The sequence below is a fragment of the Clupea harengus genome, chromosome 1 (genome assembly GCF_900700415.2).
Source record: "Clupea harengus chromosome 1, Ch_v2.0.2, whole genome shotgun sequence".
Classification (NCBI taxonomy): Eukaryota; Metazoa; Chordata; class Actinopteri; order Clupeiformes; family Clupeidae; genus Clupea; species Clupea harengus.
In genome coordinates, this window is record NC_045152.1 from 12,587,592 (window position 1) to 12,608,019 (window position 20,428).

At 42.5% G+C, this 20,428-nt stretch overlaps 2 protein-coding genes across 2 annotated transcripts; both read left to right on the forward strand.

Annotated features, from left to right (window-relative positions):
* The first annotated feature begins 231 nt into the window (after positions 1-231).
* Positions 232-3,973, forward strand: LOC105909071 (serine protease 27-like). Its single transcript, XM_042708846.1, has 7 exons — positions 232-240; positions 511-585; positions 930-1,059; positions 1,420-1,621; positions 2,049-2,317; positions 2,659-2,804; positions 3,167-3,973. Exons 1-7 carry the CDS (start codon positions 232-234, stop codon positions 3,632-3,634), a joined length of 1,299 nt encoding a protein of 432 aa, XP_042564780.1. The 3' UTR covers positions 3,635-3,973.
* Positions 3,974-4,185: 212 nt separating this feature from the next.
* Positions 4,186-14,952, forward strand: LOC105909072 (prostasin-like). Its single transcript, XM_042708969.1, has 7 exons — positions 4,186-4,203; positions 4,354-4,632; positions 5,329-5,449; positions 6,104-6,263; positions 6,915-7,183; positions 12,855-13,000; positions 13,970-14,952. The coding sequence occupies exons 1-7, from the start codon at positions 4,186-4,188 to the stop codon at positions 14,495-14,497; spliced, it is 1,521 nt and encodes a 506-aa protein (XP_042564903.1). The 3' UTR covers positions 14,498-14,952.
* The last annotated feature ends 5,476 nt before the right edge of the window (positions 14,953-20,428 follow it).

Consider the following 20,428-nt stretch of genomic DNA (forward strand, 5'->3'; position numbering starts at 1 on the left):
CCAGAAGTCATGGTACTAGAAGAACTCTGTAAAGAGTGACAGTGAACACTTCAGAAGTTATGGTACTAGATGCACTCTGTAAAGAGTGACAGTGAACCCTTTTGTAAAAGTAGCCCCCAGGTACAGAGCTGAGCTGTGAGTACACCTCCCTCCCCTACAGCTAGACAAACATGGATTTTAGCCTCCTTGCAAGTACGCACGCTTCCCACGTCCAAGGCAGTGACTATGACGATGGTGCAGGTCTGTGCTATCTCACAATGCTTGTTACACGCTATCAATGCGGTGAAGATATTTGTAGGGCATTGTGCTTGATATGTTTATTAGCGAGGTGGGAGTCGGAGTGAGTCCATGCCATGCGTGCCTGTAGAAGCTAGCAGAAGTTTTGAGACTTGGCGACTGCCATTGCACTTATCTTGTCCTTACTAAAGACGTGTTCAGAGTAGCATGGTTTTTCAAGCGGTGTATCTAGAGAGATGTCATCTGTGTTTCCCAAAGGAGGTGTCTTTCCAGGTGGTATTGGTGTCAGACGGGAATCTGTCTTTTGTTCTGATGAACTATGGAGACATAGAGCCAACCAATGCCCAGGTAAGGAGACAACATATGATGTATTTGCAAATCTTTTGGAGTCTTTAGACTTCATATGATGCATTTACGTATCTTTAAGAGTCTTTAGACTTCATATGATGCATTTACTTAGCATGAAAGAAATGCACTTGTTTGTGATTATGACAAGCTAAAAACTCTAATCATAAAACATGGATTTGTTAATAAAATAAAAAAATTAAAATAAAAACATTACTTGAATTAATGCACGCCTTGGCTGTACTGTAATTTTGCTTCAATAAAATAATGTTTGGGTGTTTTAAATAGTTGTGAAACTGTTGAAATGCATTTTTTTATTTAAAATGTGTCCCGGTCTTATCTCAAAGGCTGGCTATGACACAGCTGGATCGTCTGACTCCTTCTGGATTCCTGTGGAGGCTACTACAGAGCTACAGCACAGCAGCAACATCTACACTCCAGGCCGCTGGGCTTTCCGTGTCGATGGAGGTTCTATCAGTACAGATATCATTTATGGCATTTCAGAGCACTACGGAGGCCCATTTGTGTCAATTAGAACTAAAAATCATAAAATTCTACATATAACATTAACATATAACATCTACATTGTTTCTCTCTCTCTCTCTCTCTCTCTCTCTCTCTCTCTGTCTGTGTGTGTGTGTGTGTGTGTGTGTGTGTGTGTGTGTGTGTGTGTGTGTCGTGAAGAGGTCTTCAGGCTGTCATTTCACACACACACACACACACACACACACACACACACACACACACACACACACACACACACACACACATACGAGTATTGTATGGATTAGTAAACTCAGCATGAACTTGCTTTATCTCTGTTCTGTTCCTCACCAGGCGATAAGATCAGCAGAGCCAGTGCCAAAGTGTGCGGCTTTTCACCGAAACCCCCCCAGAGCAGCAGGATAGTGGGGGGCCAGGATGCCCAACCAGGAAGTTTGCCCTGGCAGGCCAGCATACACCGCCTTGGGCGCCACGACTGCGGAGGGTCCCTGATCAACCACGAGTGGGTCATCTCTGCTGCACACTGCTTCCTAAGGTACACAGAAGAGCTTCATGGTGGTAGAAACACCTAGAAGAACGGCTTTTGTTGACTGTGAACAATCGATTCAGCAGCCTGGATTCAGTACACATTTAGAAATGCTAAAGATCAACAGCAGATCTTATGCAATCCACTACTGACCTGAACTGCCTTTCTCTTAGGCTCATGCTCTTCCATAGATTAAATGCATGAATATGAGATTATTGTAAATCAAAATAAATATTGATGTTAAGATTTTTGGCGACATGTTCTGTATTTTGGCCTACATCAAGGAAACACTGTAAATTCTAAATTCCCCGAGAAGGAAGGGGTGTTATTTGATTGGTTGTCGAGAACCTTTTTCAAAGCCGAACCTGAATCACAGACTCTACCTGTAACAGGATAATGAATTCAGTTCATTTCTCAATTAACTCATTTTTCACAGTTCCTGCACGGCTCCACTGACTGTGTATCTCGGTCGGCACCGTCAAGGGGGCAGCAACCCCAACGAGGTCCGACGAGGCGTCATGGCGATAATCCGACACCCTAACTACGACAGTTTCTCCAATGACAATGATGTGGCGCTCATCCGGCTGAGCGCTCCCGTTCGCTACACGGCCTTCGTCAAACCCATTTGCCTAGCGGCAAGTGCCAGCGTCTTCATCACCAACACTAATAGCTTTGTCTCTGGCTGGGGGTTCATCCAAGAAGGAGGTAGAGGTTTCAGACTAGGTTTTAGACTAGACTAGACTCGATCAGATATGATTCATTAGATTAGATGAATAAGATTTAATCACACTTCCTACATGTTTATGATTACTGCTTACTTACTGGCTACATCATAAAATATCAAAGTAAATTGGCTAGACATAAGATGGTAGCCAGTTTCATCAAACTGGCTTGATGTAACATGATGACTTGTTCTGTCGCAGTGGCTCTTCGCCCAAGCGGTAACATTATCAACAAGCCAAATCAAGCAATCAGACAGGTCATATAACCCCCCAGGTAGTCTATCATGAGTTCATTCTAACATGGATGCCCCCCCCGTGTTGCAGTTCCCCTCCCCTCCCCACAGACCCTACAGGAAGTGGAGGTGTTGGTGGTGGGAAATAAACAGTGCAGCTGCTCCTACGGAGAAGGAGTAATCACAGACAACATGATCTGTGCAGGTGTCCCCTCTGGTGGCAAAGACTCTTGCCAGGTAGGAAACCATTTCATTGCATTTTACTGTTTTGCCTGGCACAAAAGTGCTGAGTACAGAACCAATATTTGTTTCCAGCATGAGTGCCTTAGCTAAGCCCAGTTGCAGAGTCCTTCCATCACACTAGTCTTTAAAACGGACTTGACACCACTTCCATCATTTGTATCACATATCTAGTCTGTTAAGTTTTTTTCTGTCTCTCTTCTACTGCTTGTATTGGTATTGGTTTTTTTTCTTCTTCTTTTATAATTTAGGTAACCTACAAAAACTCAAAAATAATACACCATTTGTTATCTAGCCTGCTCAGGTGCCTCTATTGGATATTTTGGATATATATACATATATGTTTTTTTATAATTTAGGCTGATTCAGGAGGCCCTATGGTGAGCAAGCAGGGCTCTGTTTGGGTTCTCTCCGGGGTCACAAGTTTTGGGGAAGGCTGTGGTCGACCCGGTTACCCAGGAGTCTACACAAGAGTGTCTCGGTACCAGGACTGGATAACGTCTTTTACCTCAGAAGACCTCCCAGGCTTCGTTCAGTTTGAGTCTGAGGGACCTGACACAGACACTGACTATGTTTGTCCCAGGCCAACACCACCCAGGCCCAGCACGTCAACCACCACCACAAACACTCCTTCAATCACTCCCCTTCCAGTGACAGCACCCACCTCTGTATCCATAACAACAACTGCAGCAACCAACATTAGTAGTACGTCAACAGTTACTATGACAACGGCAACAACCCAAAACAATAACAGTCATCATGTCTCTATTTTCAACAACATTCTCTTTCTCTGTCTATTTGTTCATGGTCTTCCACTACTACAATAACCTCAGACTATGGGTCCAGCTTTTTTCTCTCTTCTTACAACTGTTCACAAGCCTTTCCTATTATCACAAAAAAATAGACTCTTCACTACTCCAAACATGACCACTGCAAAACACTTTCTTCAGAACCTCCAGCTTACTTACACATATCCATTTGATGTTGTTTCTTTTTTTGTTTGTTTGTTTGTTTGTTTTAGGTTCATTTTATCCATTAGGAGATGGAGGCACCGTGAGCCCTCCACAGCCAGATGGAACTTCCTCCCTCATCTTCCTGGAAGGGACATTTAAATACTTTGGCCTTACCTACAGCCAGATATATGTGGGCTATTACTGCAAACACACACACACACACACACACACACACACACACACACACACACACACACCACACAGAGAGATGAGAAGAGGAGACGAGAGAAGGAGAGAGAGAGAGAGAGAGAGAGAGAGAGACCAAGCAGATATCCTATACTTTAATGAATTTTACCGTGTCAATGTAAAAATGGTTGACTTGGGTTACAAATGCTTTTCTATCCTCTAAAATCACACCAAGTACTATGCATGCAGTATCAGAGGTCTGAGTATTACATAAAGTGGAGTATCAGTGGTATTACCTGAAGTGGTAGCTCCATTCATCCACCTACCTAATTTATATGTTTGCTTGGATTATTTCATCCCAGCGCTCTTAAACACTTCTCTTGGAACTGTGTGATTTTCTCTTCCAGTTAAACAACAACGGGTACCTGACGTTTGACGGGTCAACACCTCAGGAGCCCCCCAGCAGTTTCCCTGCACACTCCAACACTGACATCATCGCTCCGCTGTGGGCAAACTTCGACAACAGCGTCAGAGGAACCATTTCCTACCAGCAGCTCACCAACGGCTCTCTTCTGGAACTGGCCACCAGGGACGTAAACGAGTATTTCCCCGGCCTCACCTTCTCTGCCACCTGGGCATTCATTGCCACTTGGGAGAAGGTGGCATACTCCTCACAGCCAGAGTCCGTAAGTCATTCCTGTCAAATAGTGCTTTAAGGTAAATATATGTATAATATTAATGGAAAAAATCAAATTAAAGAGATGCTTGAAGAGGAAAAAAAGTAAGTTGTGGTTTGCAAATTTCCTGGAATATGTTACCCATGGAATATTTTGATTGAGGCGTGGTGGTCCAGTGGTGCACTGCTTTGCAAGTGGTTGACCCGGGTTTGATTACGGATTGTCTGTATGTTGCTTTGGATAAATCGTCTGCTAAATACCTTACCTTTATGTTGGTTTACCTCATAGGAGGCATCCTTTCAAGTGATTTTGCTGTCAGATGGAGATCTGTCTTTTGTCCTGATGAACTATGGAGACATAGCATCTCTTGATGCCCAGGTGAGAAAGCATCATATGAGGTGCGTGCCTGTCTGTATGCTTGATTGTGCTTCCCAGCTTCACCAGCATGTTGGCTATTAAAAGCAGCTGTTTGGGAGGTAATATGTCTCAATAACTGTCTGCTCCGCTTCTTCAGAGAAGATATGTCAGCTGATTGGCCAAAAGTCTGAAAAATTTCCGTATTTGTTTAATTGCCTGTCTGGCTTTGTGTTTGTTGGTTTGCGACAGTACATTTTACTTAAGTTTGACTCATATATTTTAAGACCGTATATTTAATAAATTAGATTTTTGTGTAATTTTACTATTCACATATTTTTATTTGTGAAGGTGGGTTATGACACTGCTGGATCATCCAACTACTTTTCGGTTCCTGTGAAGAACACCACAGATCTTTCTCACACAAGCAACGTCAATCGCCCAAGTCGCTGGGCTTTCCGCACAGATGAAGGTTAATTCTATTCAGGAATCATTCACATTTCACCAAGCAGATGCTATTTTACATGATCTCCCTTGTCTGAAAACATTTGATGTTAAGATTAGCAGTGTTTAATGTTCATAAATAAGGTCATCAACCTGATAAGAAACATGTCGTGTGGTGTTCCTCAAGGACCAGTTATTGGTCTCTCTGCCATTTATGATAGGGATATGTCAGCAGGTTCACCCTCTATATCTAAACACCTGGCATTGTTCAGTGTGGTCAGGGTTGACCAGTGGACCAGTGGCTACATCCTCAAATAACAGTAGATATAAACTATCTGGTAGGTTCAGGCCCTGGGCTCTGTAAAGCGCCTTGAGACAATTTTATCGTTTTGGCGCTATATAAATTGAACTGAGTTGAGTTAAATTGAATTTAATAGTTTAAAATACATTAGGGAACAACGTTGATGAGAGTAACTTTTTTTCACTGCTTGCCTTAACTGCTGCATGTGGCCTAACTGCTCTGTGCATAAAGGTCTCTCTAGTCTTAATATTTTCAATTAAATTAAATTGTATTTATATAGCACCAAAGCAATAAAATGGTCTTAAGGCGGTTTACAGAGCCCATATTTCTGCTCTTTATTAGGAAATGCGTCCAGTGCTGGGATGTGTGGGCCTTCCTCAGATCCTGAGCCTCCCCATGGCAACAGAATAGTTGGTGGCCAGGATGCTCAACCAGGAAGCTGGCCTTGGCAGGTCAGCATTCACCGCTCTGGGCGCCAGGCATGTGGAGGCTCCCTGATCAACCACGAGTGGGTCATCTCTGCTGCACACTGCTTCATAAGGTACACAGAAGAGCGTCATGGTGGTAGAAACTCCTAAAAGTGCCTCTAGAACACCAGAAACTTGAAACGCCTTGTGTTGACTGTGAGCAATCGATTCAGCAGCCTGGATTCAGTACACATTTAGAAATGCTAAAGATCAACAGCAGATCTGATGCGATCCACTCCTGACCTGAACTGCCTTTCTCTTAGACTTATGTTCTTACATAGATTAAATGCATGAATATGAGATTATTGGTTCGGATTATTATCGTTTTTTTGGCGTCATGTTTTGTATTTTGGCCTACATCAAGGAAACACTGTACATATTGTAAGATGTAGTCTCATGTATGCTGTAGCATTTACTCATGCCTTCACTTATCTTTAAATATTTCTGTTCAATGCACTTCTGGTTAGAAGCTAACTGCATGTCATTGACTTTGTACTGTCCTCTGCACAATCACAACAAAGTTTAATCAGACAAACCTAATCTAATCTAATGTAATCTATAAAATCAAACTAGTTCTAAATTCGCAGAGAAGGGAGGGGTGTTATTTGATTGGTTGTTGAGTTCATATTTCAATAACCTATTTCAAAGCCGAACCTGAATCACAGACTCTACCTGTAACAGGATAATGAATTCAGTTAATTTGTCAATTAACTCATTTTTCACAGTTCCTGCATGGCTCCACTGACTGTGTATCTCGGTCGGCACCGTCAAGAGGGCAGAAACCCCAACGAGATCCGGCGAGGCGTCATGGCGATAATCCGACACCCTAATTACGACATTTTCTCCGATGACAATGATGTGGCGCTCATCCGGCTGAGCGCTCCCGTTCGCTACACGACCTTCGTCAAACCCATTTGCCTAGCGGCAAGTGCCAGCGTCTTCATCACCAACACCAAGAGCTTTGTCTCTGGCTGGGGGTTCATCCAAGAAGGAGGTAAAGGTTTTAGACTAGGTTTTAGACTAGACTAGACTCGATCAGATTTTATTAATTAGATTCGATTAATAAGATTTAATCACACTTCCTAAATGTTGACTACTGCTTACTTACTGGTTACATCATAAAATATGAAAGTAAATTCGTTAGACATAAGATGGTAGCCAGTTGCATCAAACTGACTTGATGTAACATGATGACTTGTTCTGTCGCAGTGGCTCTTCGCCCAAGCGGTAACATTTTTTTTTTTTGCAATTAAAGTTTTTATTTATGAACATACATGGTACATATCTCATAAGGTACAGTGTGCAGAAAAAAGGAAGGTCAGAATACAAAATTACATATTGGTTGCGTGTTCCTGGTTAAAAGAAAACAACATACTGAAAAGAAAAGCTACAAAGGTATAGCTAGGTCTGCTAGTTAGATGTCAGGTATTCCATAAAGTAATCCCAATTTCCCAGAACCACAGGCCCTCTGCCCCTAATCCTTGCCAACATAACCTCATATGATGCTGTTTCACTCATCAATGCTTTCCATTCGTTAAATGTTGGTAGTGTGGGAGCTTTCCAATATCTCAGTATAATTCTGGCAGCTGAGGCTATCCCAACCATCAAAACTGAATGGGCATTTTTGTCAGTTGTGGAATTTCTGTTTTATCACCCAGAAGGCATAAACGTGGGGAAAATGGCAAAGATAGTCCTACCCATGCCTCTAAGAAATCCAATACTCTACGCCAAAATGGGTTGACCATAGAGCATTCCCATATGAGATGTACAAATGTGCCCATCTCTTTTTTGCATTTCCAGCATGTGTTGGTACTTATTAGTCCTATTTTGAAAAGCCTACATGGTGTCCAGTAGTACCGGTGTAGAATTTTATATTGAGTGAATTTACCTCTAGTTTCCTTTATATATCTACCATTATCAGTCAAAATCTGTTTCCAAGTATCATTGTCAATCTGACAGTCAAGGTCCCTCTGCCAGATTATCCTCAAATTGTCACATGTGCTGCTGGATAAATACATTGAATTACTGTAGAATACTGATGCCTTATGGTTGAGTGGGTTTTGAAGATAGTCGGTTACTGGGTTGCCTGTTTCATTTGGCTGGCACTTTTTTGTTAAGCAGTGTCTTATCTGCAGGTATTTCCAGAAATCCCCCTTATCTTGTAGATTATACTCTTGGGCTAATTCAGTGAATGACTTAAATACACCATCTTTATAGAGATTACTTATTGTATGTATTCCCTTATCTAACCATCTCCTCCAAAATACAGTTTGTTTCCCTATTTTGACTTCTGAGTTTAACCAAAGTGATGCATATTGCTGCTTGTAATGTGAAACCTTGTGTATTTTATGAACCTTTGCCCATACCTCCCTAGAATGTTTAATTATTGGATTCTTGTCTCTCTCTTTGTCAGTTGACTGCTGAGATATTACAGTTATAGGCTGGAACGGCTCGGCCAGAGCCTTTTCAATAGCGGCCCACTCCAAACCAGACTCTGTCCCACTCCAGTGTTTAGCTATCTTGACCATTTCAAAAGACCAACTATATAGTCTAACGTCAGGTAAACCCAACCCTCCTTTATCCTTGGGTGCATACAGTTTGCTCAACTTAAATCTGGGCTTCCTTCCAGCCCATAGAAAGTCTTTAATGAGATTGTCATACTGTTTAAAAATGTGATCAGGTATGCTGAGTGGTAGCATCATGGATACATAGTTAAATTGTGGGGCTATTACCATTTTAACAACATTTACTTTACCCCACAGAGTCAGATTTAACTTCCCCCATTTTCCTACGTTTGTTTTGGTTTTTTGAAGGAGTGGATCAAAGTTGAGTGTGGTCATCTCATGTAGGTCTGAGCTTAATTTAATACCCAAGTAGATCATGCCCTTAGTAATCCATTTGAAGTTATGTTGTGTTATTACTTGTGGATGGCAGTGTTTGGATATGGGCATTGCTTCAGATTTGGTCCAGTTGATTTTGTAACCTGAAAGCTTAGAGTATTCACCTATGGTGTCCATTAGAGCAGGCAATGAGTTTTTAGGATCACTGGTCAGAAAAAGAATGTCATCTGCATAAAGCATTAGTTTGTGCTCGCTACCACCACCATTCACTCCTTTAATGGAGGGGTTTGCTCTAATTGCAGCAGCCAGAGGTTCCAGGGCAATTGTAAATAGGAGTGGCGAAAGGGGGCACCCTTGTCGTGTTCCTCTGGAAAGATCAAAAAATGATGAAGTTACACCATTTGTCATGACCGCTGCTTTGGGTGAGTTGTACATTATTTGTATCCATTTGCTGAAACCAGTGCCAAAACCGAACCCTGACAGGGCAGAGTGCAGGAAACCCCACTCAACCCTGTCAAAGGCCTTCTCAGCATCCAATGAGATAGCAGCCACTGGTGCTGTGTTGGAAGAGTTCAGCCACATTAAATGTAAAAGCCTTCGTAAGTTATCAGTTGAAGATCTACCCTTTATGAAGCCCACTTGGTCTGTATGTATAATATATGGTAAAACCGTTTCAAGCCGTAAGGCCAGTACTTTGGCCAGTATTTTACTATCTACATTAATGAGGCTAATTGGTCTGAAATTAGCAGGGTCTGTATGATCTCTACCTTTTTTAGGAATCAGTGATATAAGTGCTTCATTCAGAGTCGGTGGGAGTGAGCCAGTCTGAAAGGCCTCATCAAATACCTTGGTCAGTATAGGGGCAATTATATCTATATACTCTTTATAGTACTCTACGGGGAACCCGTCGTTTCCGGCCGATTTCCCCGTTTTCATTGATCGAATGGCATTTTTCACCTCTTCCTGGGTCACTGATTTGTCTAAGAGGGCTACCTGTTCGGGTGAAAGGTTTGGAAGATTTATGTTCGTGAAAAAGTTCTGCACTGATAGTTTGTTTGGTGTAGCTGATGATCTGTACAGATTCTCATAAAAGTTTTTGAATACCTCATTGATTCCGTTGGAGGAAGTCACCAGAGAACCCCCTGATCTTATTGCTGGAATTACATGTGCGGAGCTTTGTTCTTTGAGCTGTCTAGCCAAAAGCTTGCCTGTTTTTTCCCCTGACTCATAAAAGGTTGTTTTTAATCTAAACAAAGCATATTCAGCCTTTTTATTAAATATCTCGTGTAATTTAAATTTGCATTTGCAGATGTTATTAAACAAGCTGTCAGAATATTGTCTGGCCAGTTCTCTTTCCATTTCACTTAATTCCGTTTCTAATTTCTTGATGGCATTAATATTTTCTCTTTTCTTCTTGGAAGATTGTGCAATGATCTTGCCTCTAACATAAGCTTTTTATTAAATACTTCATCATGCAGCAGGGATGTATTCATTCTCCACCTGCCTCGTCTTAATCTATCTGACTGTATGTTTATACAGAGTTCAACAGGTGCATAGTCTGACAGGAACATAGCATTAATATTGCTATCATTTACATCATTGATCAGGTTTTGAGATATCAAAATGATGTCTATTCGTGAGTAGGATTTGTGGCAGTGGGAGTAAAATGAATATTCTCGATTTTCTCGGGTTAACCAATCGCCATACATCAATCAGACCATTGTCCTCTATCAGCGAGTGAATGGCAGCTCTATCTTTAGGTGTTGATGTTCGGGTTCCTAAAAGTTTGCTTTTATCAAGTACACCATCTAGAACCTGATTAAAATCTCCAGCCAAAATCACTTGACCTTGTGCATTCCCGATTATGCTATTGACCTCGTGAAAAAAAGATGGGTCACCTTTATTGGGGGCATAGATATTGCAGAGTGTTAATTGCGTACCATTTATGATGGTTTCAAGACATATAATTCTTCCATTGTCATCTTTAGATTCTTTTACCACTGAGAAATTCAGCCTCTTATGAACCAGAATAAGAACTCCATTTTTCTTACTGGAAAAGGAGCTATAATAAACTTGCCCTACCCAGTCTCTTTTAAATTTTTTAGCCTCATCATCCTTAAGATGTGTTTCTTGAATAAATGCTAAGTCAGTTTGATTATGTTTAAGATATAAAAGTACCTTCTTCCGCTTCACCGGATTCCCACAACCATTAATATTCCAGGACACTACCTTAACGTAGGAATTATTTGACATTCACGTAATGAGAAAATAAAAATGTATGTAAGTATAGTTATATAACAGAAATCTCATTTTATCTGACCTTCTTGTACCAATATTATAATCAAAGACTTGTGTACCATTACTGAGTATAATGAAAATGTCTAAGTAAACAAACATGACCAAACTGGTCAACCTAAACCTATCCTCTTCAATAGAGGAGAACACATTAACATAAACAAGCCTCCGAATACCAACTTGAGACTCATTCCCCTTTAAAACAGTCAAAGGGAAGAAAGAAAGAAAAAAAGAAAAAAGAAACATAAATCAATTTGGTCTGTGGAATGTTCGACTAGCTCCCTAGTTCAGATAGCCACACAAACATTGTCCAGCCCCACCATACCTCTCTCATATTCTCCTTGTTATTTTCGTAGATCTTCATCATCTTTTTATTCTCCATCCGGGTTGTCTCCGGCATTGTACTCCGTCACAGTCATTTGTTGCTCGATGAACTTGACAGCCTCCGACGCATCTTGAAACTTTCTGCTCCTCCCCCTCAATGTAAATCCTAGTGTCGCCGGAAAAGCGAGACTGAATCTAACCTTCTTTTGGTGGAGCAGTTGTTTCGCCTTTGAAAAGGCTTTCCTCCTCTCAGCTAGCTCCTTTGTCATGTCTGGGAAAAGGGAAATGTAGCATCCACACCACACCGCTCCACCCTTCTCCCTAGCAGCTTTTAGAACTTTGTCTCTCGCAGTAGAACGCAGGAATTTTATCATGACCAGTCTCGGCGATTGAACGTTAGTCGGGCGAGATCCAGGAGAGCGGTGTGCTCTTTCAATTTCCAACTCACTGTCAACGTCCAAGCCCAGTCCCTCTGACAAGATCTTGTTAATGCATGCCTTTATGTTGTCCCCTTCGATGCCCTCTGATAGACCTAGCAGTCTTACATTGTTACGGCGGCTTCTATTCTCCAAATCCTCCACACGGTCCCATAGGGTGTTTATGCGCTTGCTGTGTAGCTCGCTGTTGCTCACCAATTGCTGCTTAGTGTCCTCAATGTCCGATACTCTGCCTTCCACCTCAGTCAGCCGTTCTTGCATGGCGTTTACAGCATTTTTTAGTTCAGCAGTAGTTTCTTTGATCGTTGAAACATCTGAAGCGACCTTATGTAGTGTGGCGCTAATTTTACCCACTTCAGCAAAAAGGGTTTCCAGGCTAACATTCTGCTCAACTCGTATTGGGCTAGCACCACTGGAGTCAATGGGAGCAGGTTTCCCACGTGTAGATTTGAAGTATTTGGAGGAAGCCATAGTTTATATTTCTGTGCTTCAGTTGGTATATATTGGTATAAATTAACGAAGGAGTATTCTCAACAAAAAAAAACGTCAAAAAATATGAAGAAGTGAACGGATGAATTTATATTAATTCGGTGGGGCTTCTGGACAGCTTCTAATGTGCGACCATCTTACTCGGCGATCCCACGTGACTCGACCCAAGCGGTAACATTATCAACAAGCCAAATCAAGCAATCAGACTGGTCTTATAACCCCCCAGGTAGTCTATCATGAGTTCATTCTAACATGGATGCCCCCCCCCCCCCTGTTGCAGTTCCCCTCCCCTCCCCACAGACCCTACAGGAAGTGGAGGTGTTGGTGGTGGGAAATAAACAGTGCAGCTGCTCTTACGGAGAAGGAGTAATCACAAACAACATGATCTGTGCAGGTGTCCCCTCTGGTGGCAAAGACTCTTGCAAGGTAGGAAACCATATAGTTGCATTTTACAATGTTTTACTTTACCTGGCACAAAAGTGCTGAGTACAGAACCAATATTTGTTTTCAGCATGAGTGCCTTAGCTAACCCCAGATGCAGAGTCCTTCCATCACACTCGCCTTTAAAACGGACTTGAAACCACTTATATCCTTTGTATCAAATATGTAGTCTGTTCAGTTTTTTTCTGACTCTCTTCTATTGCTTGTATTGGTATTGTTTTTTTTTTTCTTCTTTTATCAATCAATCAATCATCATTGTTTATTCAGGGAGAAATTGACTGAGCACAGGGCTCTTTTGCAGCAATGCCCTGATTGAGGCCACATAGTACAGAAGAACCATACATAAACAAACCACAACAAAACGAAACAGACAAAATACATTTAAAAAAAAAACACACCAAACAACTCAGAAATTAAGCATAAAAAATAAATAAATAAAATAACATAAAGTAAAAAAATTAAATCAGAGAATCATTCAAAACAACAGCATTGAGGCACATCCTTATTATCTAAAAGGCTCTTAAATTGGTTGACAGACAAATACTTGGTTAATTTCAACTCCACTTGAATAGTGTTCCATTTATGGGAAGCAAAGAACTTAAAAGCTATTTTACCTATATTAGTTTTTGTAAGGGGGATTTCAAGGGAGATGAGGCTCTGTGACCGTGTATTATGACAGATGGATTTTAATTTTAAAAGTGACATGAGATAATTAGGCAGTTTTCCCACTAAGGCTTTATAAACAAATAAAAGACAGTGTTTTTCCCTCCTGTCTGCTAGAGGGGACCAACCAACATTCTTGTATAAGTTACAGTGGTGGGTCCTGAAAGCGTCTATAATTTAGGTAACCTACAAAAACTAAAAAATAATGCATAATTTGTTATCTAGCCTGCTCAGGTGCCTCTATTGGATATTTTGGATATATATATACATATTTGTTTTTTTATAATTTAGGCTGATTCAGGAGGCTCTATGGTGAGCAAGCAGGGCTCTGTTTGGGTTATCTCCGGGGTCACAAGTTTTGGGGAAGGCTGTGGTCGACCCGGTTACCCAGGAGTCTACACAAGAGTGTCTCGGTACCAGGACTGGATAACGTCTTTGACCTCAGAAGACCTCCCAGGCTTCGTTCAGTTTGAGTCTGAGGGACCTGACACAGACCCTGACTACATTTGCCCCAGCCCAGCACCACCCAGGCCAACACCATTTAGCCCAATACCACCCAGCCAAACACCATCCAGCCAAACACCACCCAGGCCCAGCACGTCAACCACCACCACAAACACTCCTTCAACCACTCCCCTTCCAGTGACAACACCCACCTCTCTATCTATAACAACAACTGCATCGACCAACATTAGTAGTACGTCAACAGTTACTATGACAACAACAACAACCCAAAACAATGGGTCATCATCTCTCTTCTTTCAACATAACATTCTCCTTCTCTGTCTATTTGTTCATGGTCTTCCACAACTACAATAACCTCTGACTATGGGTCCAGCTTTTCCTCTCTATTTACACCTGTTCACAAGCCTTTCCTATTATCACAAAAACCTAGACTCTTCACTACTCCAAACATGACCACTGCAAAACACTTTCTTACACACAAGTCAGAACCTCCAGCTTACTTACACATATCCATTTGATGTTTTTTGTTTGTTTGATTGTTTGTTTGTTTGTTTGTTTGTTTTAGGTTCATTTTATCCATTAGGAGATGGAGGCACCGTGAGCCCTCCACAGCCAGATGGAACTTCCTCCCTCATCTTCCTGGAAGGGACATTTAAATACTTTGGCCTTACCTACAGCCAGATATATGTGGGCTATTACTGCAAACACACACACACACACAGAGAGAGAGAGAGAAAGAGAGAGAGAGAGAGAGAGAGAGAGAGAGAGAGAGAGACCGAGCAGATATCCTATACTTTAGTGAATTTTACCGTGTCAATGTAAAAATGGTTGACTTGGGTTACTAATGTTTTTCTATCCTCTAAAATCACACCAAGTACTATGTATGCAGTATCAGAGGTCTGAGTATTACATGAAGTGGAGTATCAGTGGTATTACATGAAGTGGTAGCTCCATTCATCCACCTACCTAATTTATATGTTTGCTTGGATTATTTCATCCCAGCGCTCTTAAACACTTCTCTTGGAACTGTGTGGTTTTCTCTTCCAGTTAAACAACAACGGGTACCTGACGTTTGACGGGTCAACACCTCAGGAGCCCCCCAGCAGTTTCCCTGCACACTCCAACACTGACATCATCGCCCCGCTGTGGGCAAACTTCGACAACAGCGTCCGAGGAACCATCTCCTACCAGCAGCTCACCAACGGCTCTCTTCTGGAACTGGCCAACAGGGACGTAAACAAGTATTTCCCCGGCCTCACCTTCTCTGCCACCTGGGCATTCGTTGCCACTTGGGAGAAGGTGGCATACTCCTCACAGCCAGAGTCCGTAAGTCATTCCTGTCTAACATTGTCTTTAGAGAGATGCATGAAGAAAGAAAAAATGTAAGTCGTGGTTTGCAAATTTCCTGGATTATGTTGCCCATGGAATATGTTGATTGAGGCGTGGTGGTCCAGTGGTGCACTGCTTTGCAAGTGGTTGACCCGGGTTTGACTATAGATTGTCTGTATGTTGCTTTGGATAAATCGTCTGCTAAATACCTAACCTTTACCTTTATGTTGGTTTACCTCATAGGAGGCTTCCTTTCAAGTGATTTTGCTGTCAGATGGAGATCTGTCCTTTGTCCTGATGAACTATGGAGACATAGCATCTCTTGATGCCCAGGTGAGAAAGCATCATATGAGGTGTGTGCCGGTCTGTATGCTTGATTGTGCTACCCAGCTTCACCAGCGTGTTGTTGGCTATTAAAAGCAGCTGTTTGGGAGGTAATATGTCTCAATAACTGTCTGCTCCGCTTCTTCAGAGAAGATATGTCAGCTGATTGGCCAAAAGTCTGAAAAATGTCTGTATTTGTTTAATTGCCTGTCTGGCTTTGTGTTTGTTGGTTTGCGACAGTACATTTTACTTAAGTTTTACTCATATATTTTAAGACCGTATATTTCATAAATTTGATTTCTGTCTAATTTTACAATTTGCATATTTACATTTTTGTAGATGGGTTATGACACTGCTGGATCATCCAACTACTTTTCGGTTCCTGTGAAGAACACCATAGACCTTTCTCACACAAGCAACGTCAATCGTCCAGGTCGCTGGGCTTTCCGCACAGATGAAGGTTAATTCTATTCAGGAATCATTCACGTTTCACCAAGCAGATCCTGTTTACATTATCTCCCTGGTCTGAAAACATTTAATGTTAAGATTAGCAGTGTTTAATGTTTATACATAGGGTCATCAACCTGATAAGAAACATGTCGTGTGGTGTTCCTCAAGGACCAGTTATTGGTCTCTCTGACATTTATGCTAGGGATATGTCAGCAGGTTCACCCTCCATATCTAAACACCTGGCATTGTTCAGTGTGGTCAGGGTTGACCAGTGGACCAGTGGCTACATCCTCAAATAGCAGTAGATATAAACTATCTGGTAGGTTCAGGCCCTGGGCTCTGTAAAGCTCCTTGAGACAATTGTATTGTTTTTGCGCTATATAAATTAAATTCAGTTGAGTTAAATTGAATTGAATAGTTTAAAATCAATTCGGGAACAATGGTGATGAGAGTAACTTTTCTTCACTGCTTGCCTTAACTGCTGCATGTGGCCTAACTGCTCTGTGCATAAAGGTCTCTCTAGTCTTCATATTTTTAATTCAATTAAATTTTATTTATATAGCGTCGAAACAATAAAATGGTCTTAAGGCGGTTTACAGAGCCCATATTTCTGCTCTTTATTAGGGAATGCGTCCAGTGCTGGGATGTGTGGCCCTTCCTCAGATTCTGAGCCTCCCCATGGCAACAGGATAGTTGGTGGCCAGGATGCTCAACCAGGAAGCTGGCCTTGGCAGGTCAGCATTCACCGCTCTGGGCGCAATGCATGTGGAGGGTCCCTGATCAACCACGAGTGGGTCATCTCTGCTGCACACTGCTTCCTAAGGTGAGTTTCGAGGTGTATGATGATTGGATGCAAATTAAACCAAATAGAATAGAATAGAATAGAAAAGACTTTATTGTCATTGTATTTATACAACGAAATTTTGAGTGCTTCTCCTGTTGGTGTGACGAGGGACAACATATAACACAACAACAACATATAACATAACAATACTACCAAACACATAACAACTATCCAAAAACAGTAGGAACAGCCCAAAAATATATGTACATTAAGAGTTGAACAAAGTGCGGTGGCATAGACTAAAGTACTTCAATAAATACTTCAACAGTACTAACAAATATACAAATATAAACAAATATCACAGGTGCGGTGCCTCCCGGTTACCCGGGCTGAGCACAGGCTTGTGACATCCACACGTATGTAGTGGAACTAAACATACGATCTACACAGGTGATCTCAGCCAAAACTAAATGAACCTCACAGGTGTTTCATTTTCATTTCATTTTTAAAGCACATATATTTATAATTGCTGTGACTTTTTGGGGAGGAAAACCGAAGAGAGGGATAATGTGAGCTTTTAGCGTTGTGGCGGAAAGTGCCGGAGCCGTGGGAAGGATCACAGAGTGGCTTCTGAAAGGGGGAAGAGGCAGGGGGAGAGGAATGGAGGAGGAGAGGAGGAGGAGGAGAGGAGGAGGAGGAGGAGGAAAGGGAGAGCCCCTCAGGCGGACGCCTACCACACACCATTCAGACCCAATCAAACACATACACACACATTTGTACTCATACACACATTTACAGTAACATGCATAGGAAGCACTTTGTATTAGAACCTTACTCAGATTATGTCAGTACTTTGTATTGCCTACTGAAACTAAAATGTAAGCAGCATCGCTTCAGCAAGATAATTAATTCTGTCCTGCTCTCCCATTCCACAGTTCCTGCACGGCTCACCTGACTGTGTATCTCGGCCGTCATCGTCAAGAAGGCAGCAACCAAAACGAGGTTCTACGAGGAGTCATGTCAATTGTCAGACACCCTAATTATAACATCAAAACGATTAACAATGACGTGGCGCTCATCCGACTCAGCTATCCCGTCCGCTACACGGCCTTCATCAAACCCGTGTGCCTGGCAGCAAGCACCAGTGTTTTCATTACTGGCACTGAGAGTTGGGTCACAGGCTGGGGACGTGTCCGAGAAGGAGGTAATGCAGTATATTATACCGGACTAGATTAGATTAGACTGGCCTAGATTAGACTAGATTAGATTAGACTGAATTAGATTAGACTGGATTAGATTAGACTAGATTAGATTAGACTAGATTAGATTAGACTGGCCTAGATTAGACTGGATTAGATTAGACTAGATTAGATTACACTGGTTTAGACTAGACTAGATTAGATTAGACTGGATTAGATTAGATTAGATTAGATTTTAATTGTCACTGTGCAGAGTACAAAGTATAATAACAATGAACGACAATGAGCAACTAACCAGACATGTAAGAAGTATCATTATTATCTAAGAAATAGTATTAATGTCAAAATCATTCTAAGTGGTATATCTTATAATATGTAGAAAGTACAGTTGTAAGACGACTGCGTATTGTACTTACAGAGATACTGCAGTGATAAAGGAAATATGGGTTCGATATCAAAGAGACGATACAAAGAAACAATGTGCTTATTGGCAGAACATGAAAGGGAGGAACTATAAAGCATGATGCAAATTCCAGGGTTTTTGTTTGTGTGTGTGTGTGTGGGGGGGGGTAGTCTATCATGAGTTCATTCTAACATGGATGCCCCCCCCCTGTTGCAGTTCCCCTCCCCTCCCCACAGACCCTACAGGAAGTGGAGGTGTTGGTGGTGGGAAATAAACAGTGCAGCTGCTCTTACGGAGAAGGAGAAATCACAGACAACATGATCTGTGCAGGTGTCCCCTCTGGTGGCAAAGGCTCTTGCCAGGTAGGAAACCATTTCATTGCATTTTACTGTCTTGTCTGGCACAAAAATGCTGAGTACAGAACCAACATTTGTTCTCAGTGTGAGTGCATTAGCTAACCCTAGATGCAGAGTGCTACTATCACACTCGCCTTTAAAACGGACTTGACACCACGTCCATAATTTGTTATCTAGTCTGTTTAGTTTTTTTCTAACTCTCCCATACCTCAACTGAAAGCCAGGGAAGTAAAATAACCAGCATGCCTTAGCCATCTCCAGATGAGGTCGGCTTCCACCACACTAGGGTCTTAAGGAGTAACCTAAAACAACTTAATGAATGCATCATTTGTTATCTAGCCTGCTTAGGTGTTTTTCCAGCTGCCCCTATTGGATGTTTTGGACATAATTATATATGTATTTTTATATATTTTATACATATATAATTTAGGCTGATTCAGGGGGCCCCATGGTGAGCCAGCAGGACTCTGTTTGGGTTCTCTCCGGGATCATAAGTTTTGGAAAAGGCTGTGGTCGACCCGGTTACCCAGGAGTCTACACAAGAGTGTCTCGGTACCAGGACTGGATAACGTCTTTTACCTCAGAAGACCTCCCAGGCTTCGTTCAGTTTGAGTCTGAGGGACCTGACACAGACCCTGACTACGTTTGCCCCAGCCCAACACCACCCAGGCCAACACCACCCACCCCAACACCACCCAGGCCAACACCACCCACCCCAACACCACCCAGCCCAACACCACCCAGGCCAACACCACCCAGCCCAACACCACCCAGCTCAACACCACCCAGACCAACACCACCCAGCTCAACACCACCCAGACCAACACCACCCAGACCAACACCACCCAGCCCAACACCACCCAGACCAACATCACCCAGCTCAACACCACCCAGACCAACACCACCCAACCCAACACCACCCAGCTCAACACCACCCAGCTCAACACCACCCAGACCAACACCACCCAGCTCAACACCACCCAGACCAACACCACCCAGCCCAACACCACCCAGGGCAACACCATCCACCCCAACATCCCCCAGGGCAACACCATCCACCCCAACATCACCCAGGGCAACACCACCCAGGCCAACACCACCCAGGCCAACACCATTCAGGCCAACACCATCCAGCCCAACACCACCCAGGCCCAGCACGTCAACCACCACCACAAACAGTCCTTCAACCACTCCCCTTCCAGTGACAGCACCCACCTCTGAATCCATAACAACAGCATCTACAATAAACAGAAGCAGTATGCCCACCACTAGTTCACGGCCGACAACCCATGTGATTACCTCCTCAACGACCAATTTGAGCACAGAGTCCTTGCCCACAATGCCTTCCTCAACACCTGAAGACAATCACCACACTTCTAGAACATCTGAATCTGGAACTTCTGGAACTCCCCTCACTTCTAGAACATCCGGATTCACTTC

Coding starts and splice junctions, on each gene's coding strand:
- LOC105909071 (XM_042708846.1), top strand. Junction 2,318..2,658: donor GGGGTTCATCCAAGAAGGAG/GTAGAGGTTTCA, acceptor CCCGTGTTGCAG/TTCCCCTCCCCTCCCCACAG. Junction 2,805..3,166: donor GTGGCAAAGACTCTTGCCAG/GTAGGAAACCAT, acceptor TTTATAATTTAG/GCTGATTCAGGAGGCCCTAT.
- LOC105909072 (XM_042708969.1), top strand. Junction 4,633..5,328: donor ACTCCTCACAGCCAGAGTCC/GTAAGTCATTCC, acceptor TTATTTGTGAAG/GTGGGTTATGACACTGCTGG. Junction 6,264..6,914: donor GCTGCACACTGCTTCATAAG/GTACACAGAAGA, acceptor CATTTTTCACAG/TTCCTGCATGGCTCCACTGA.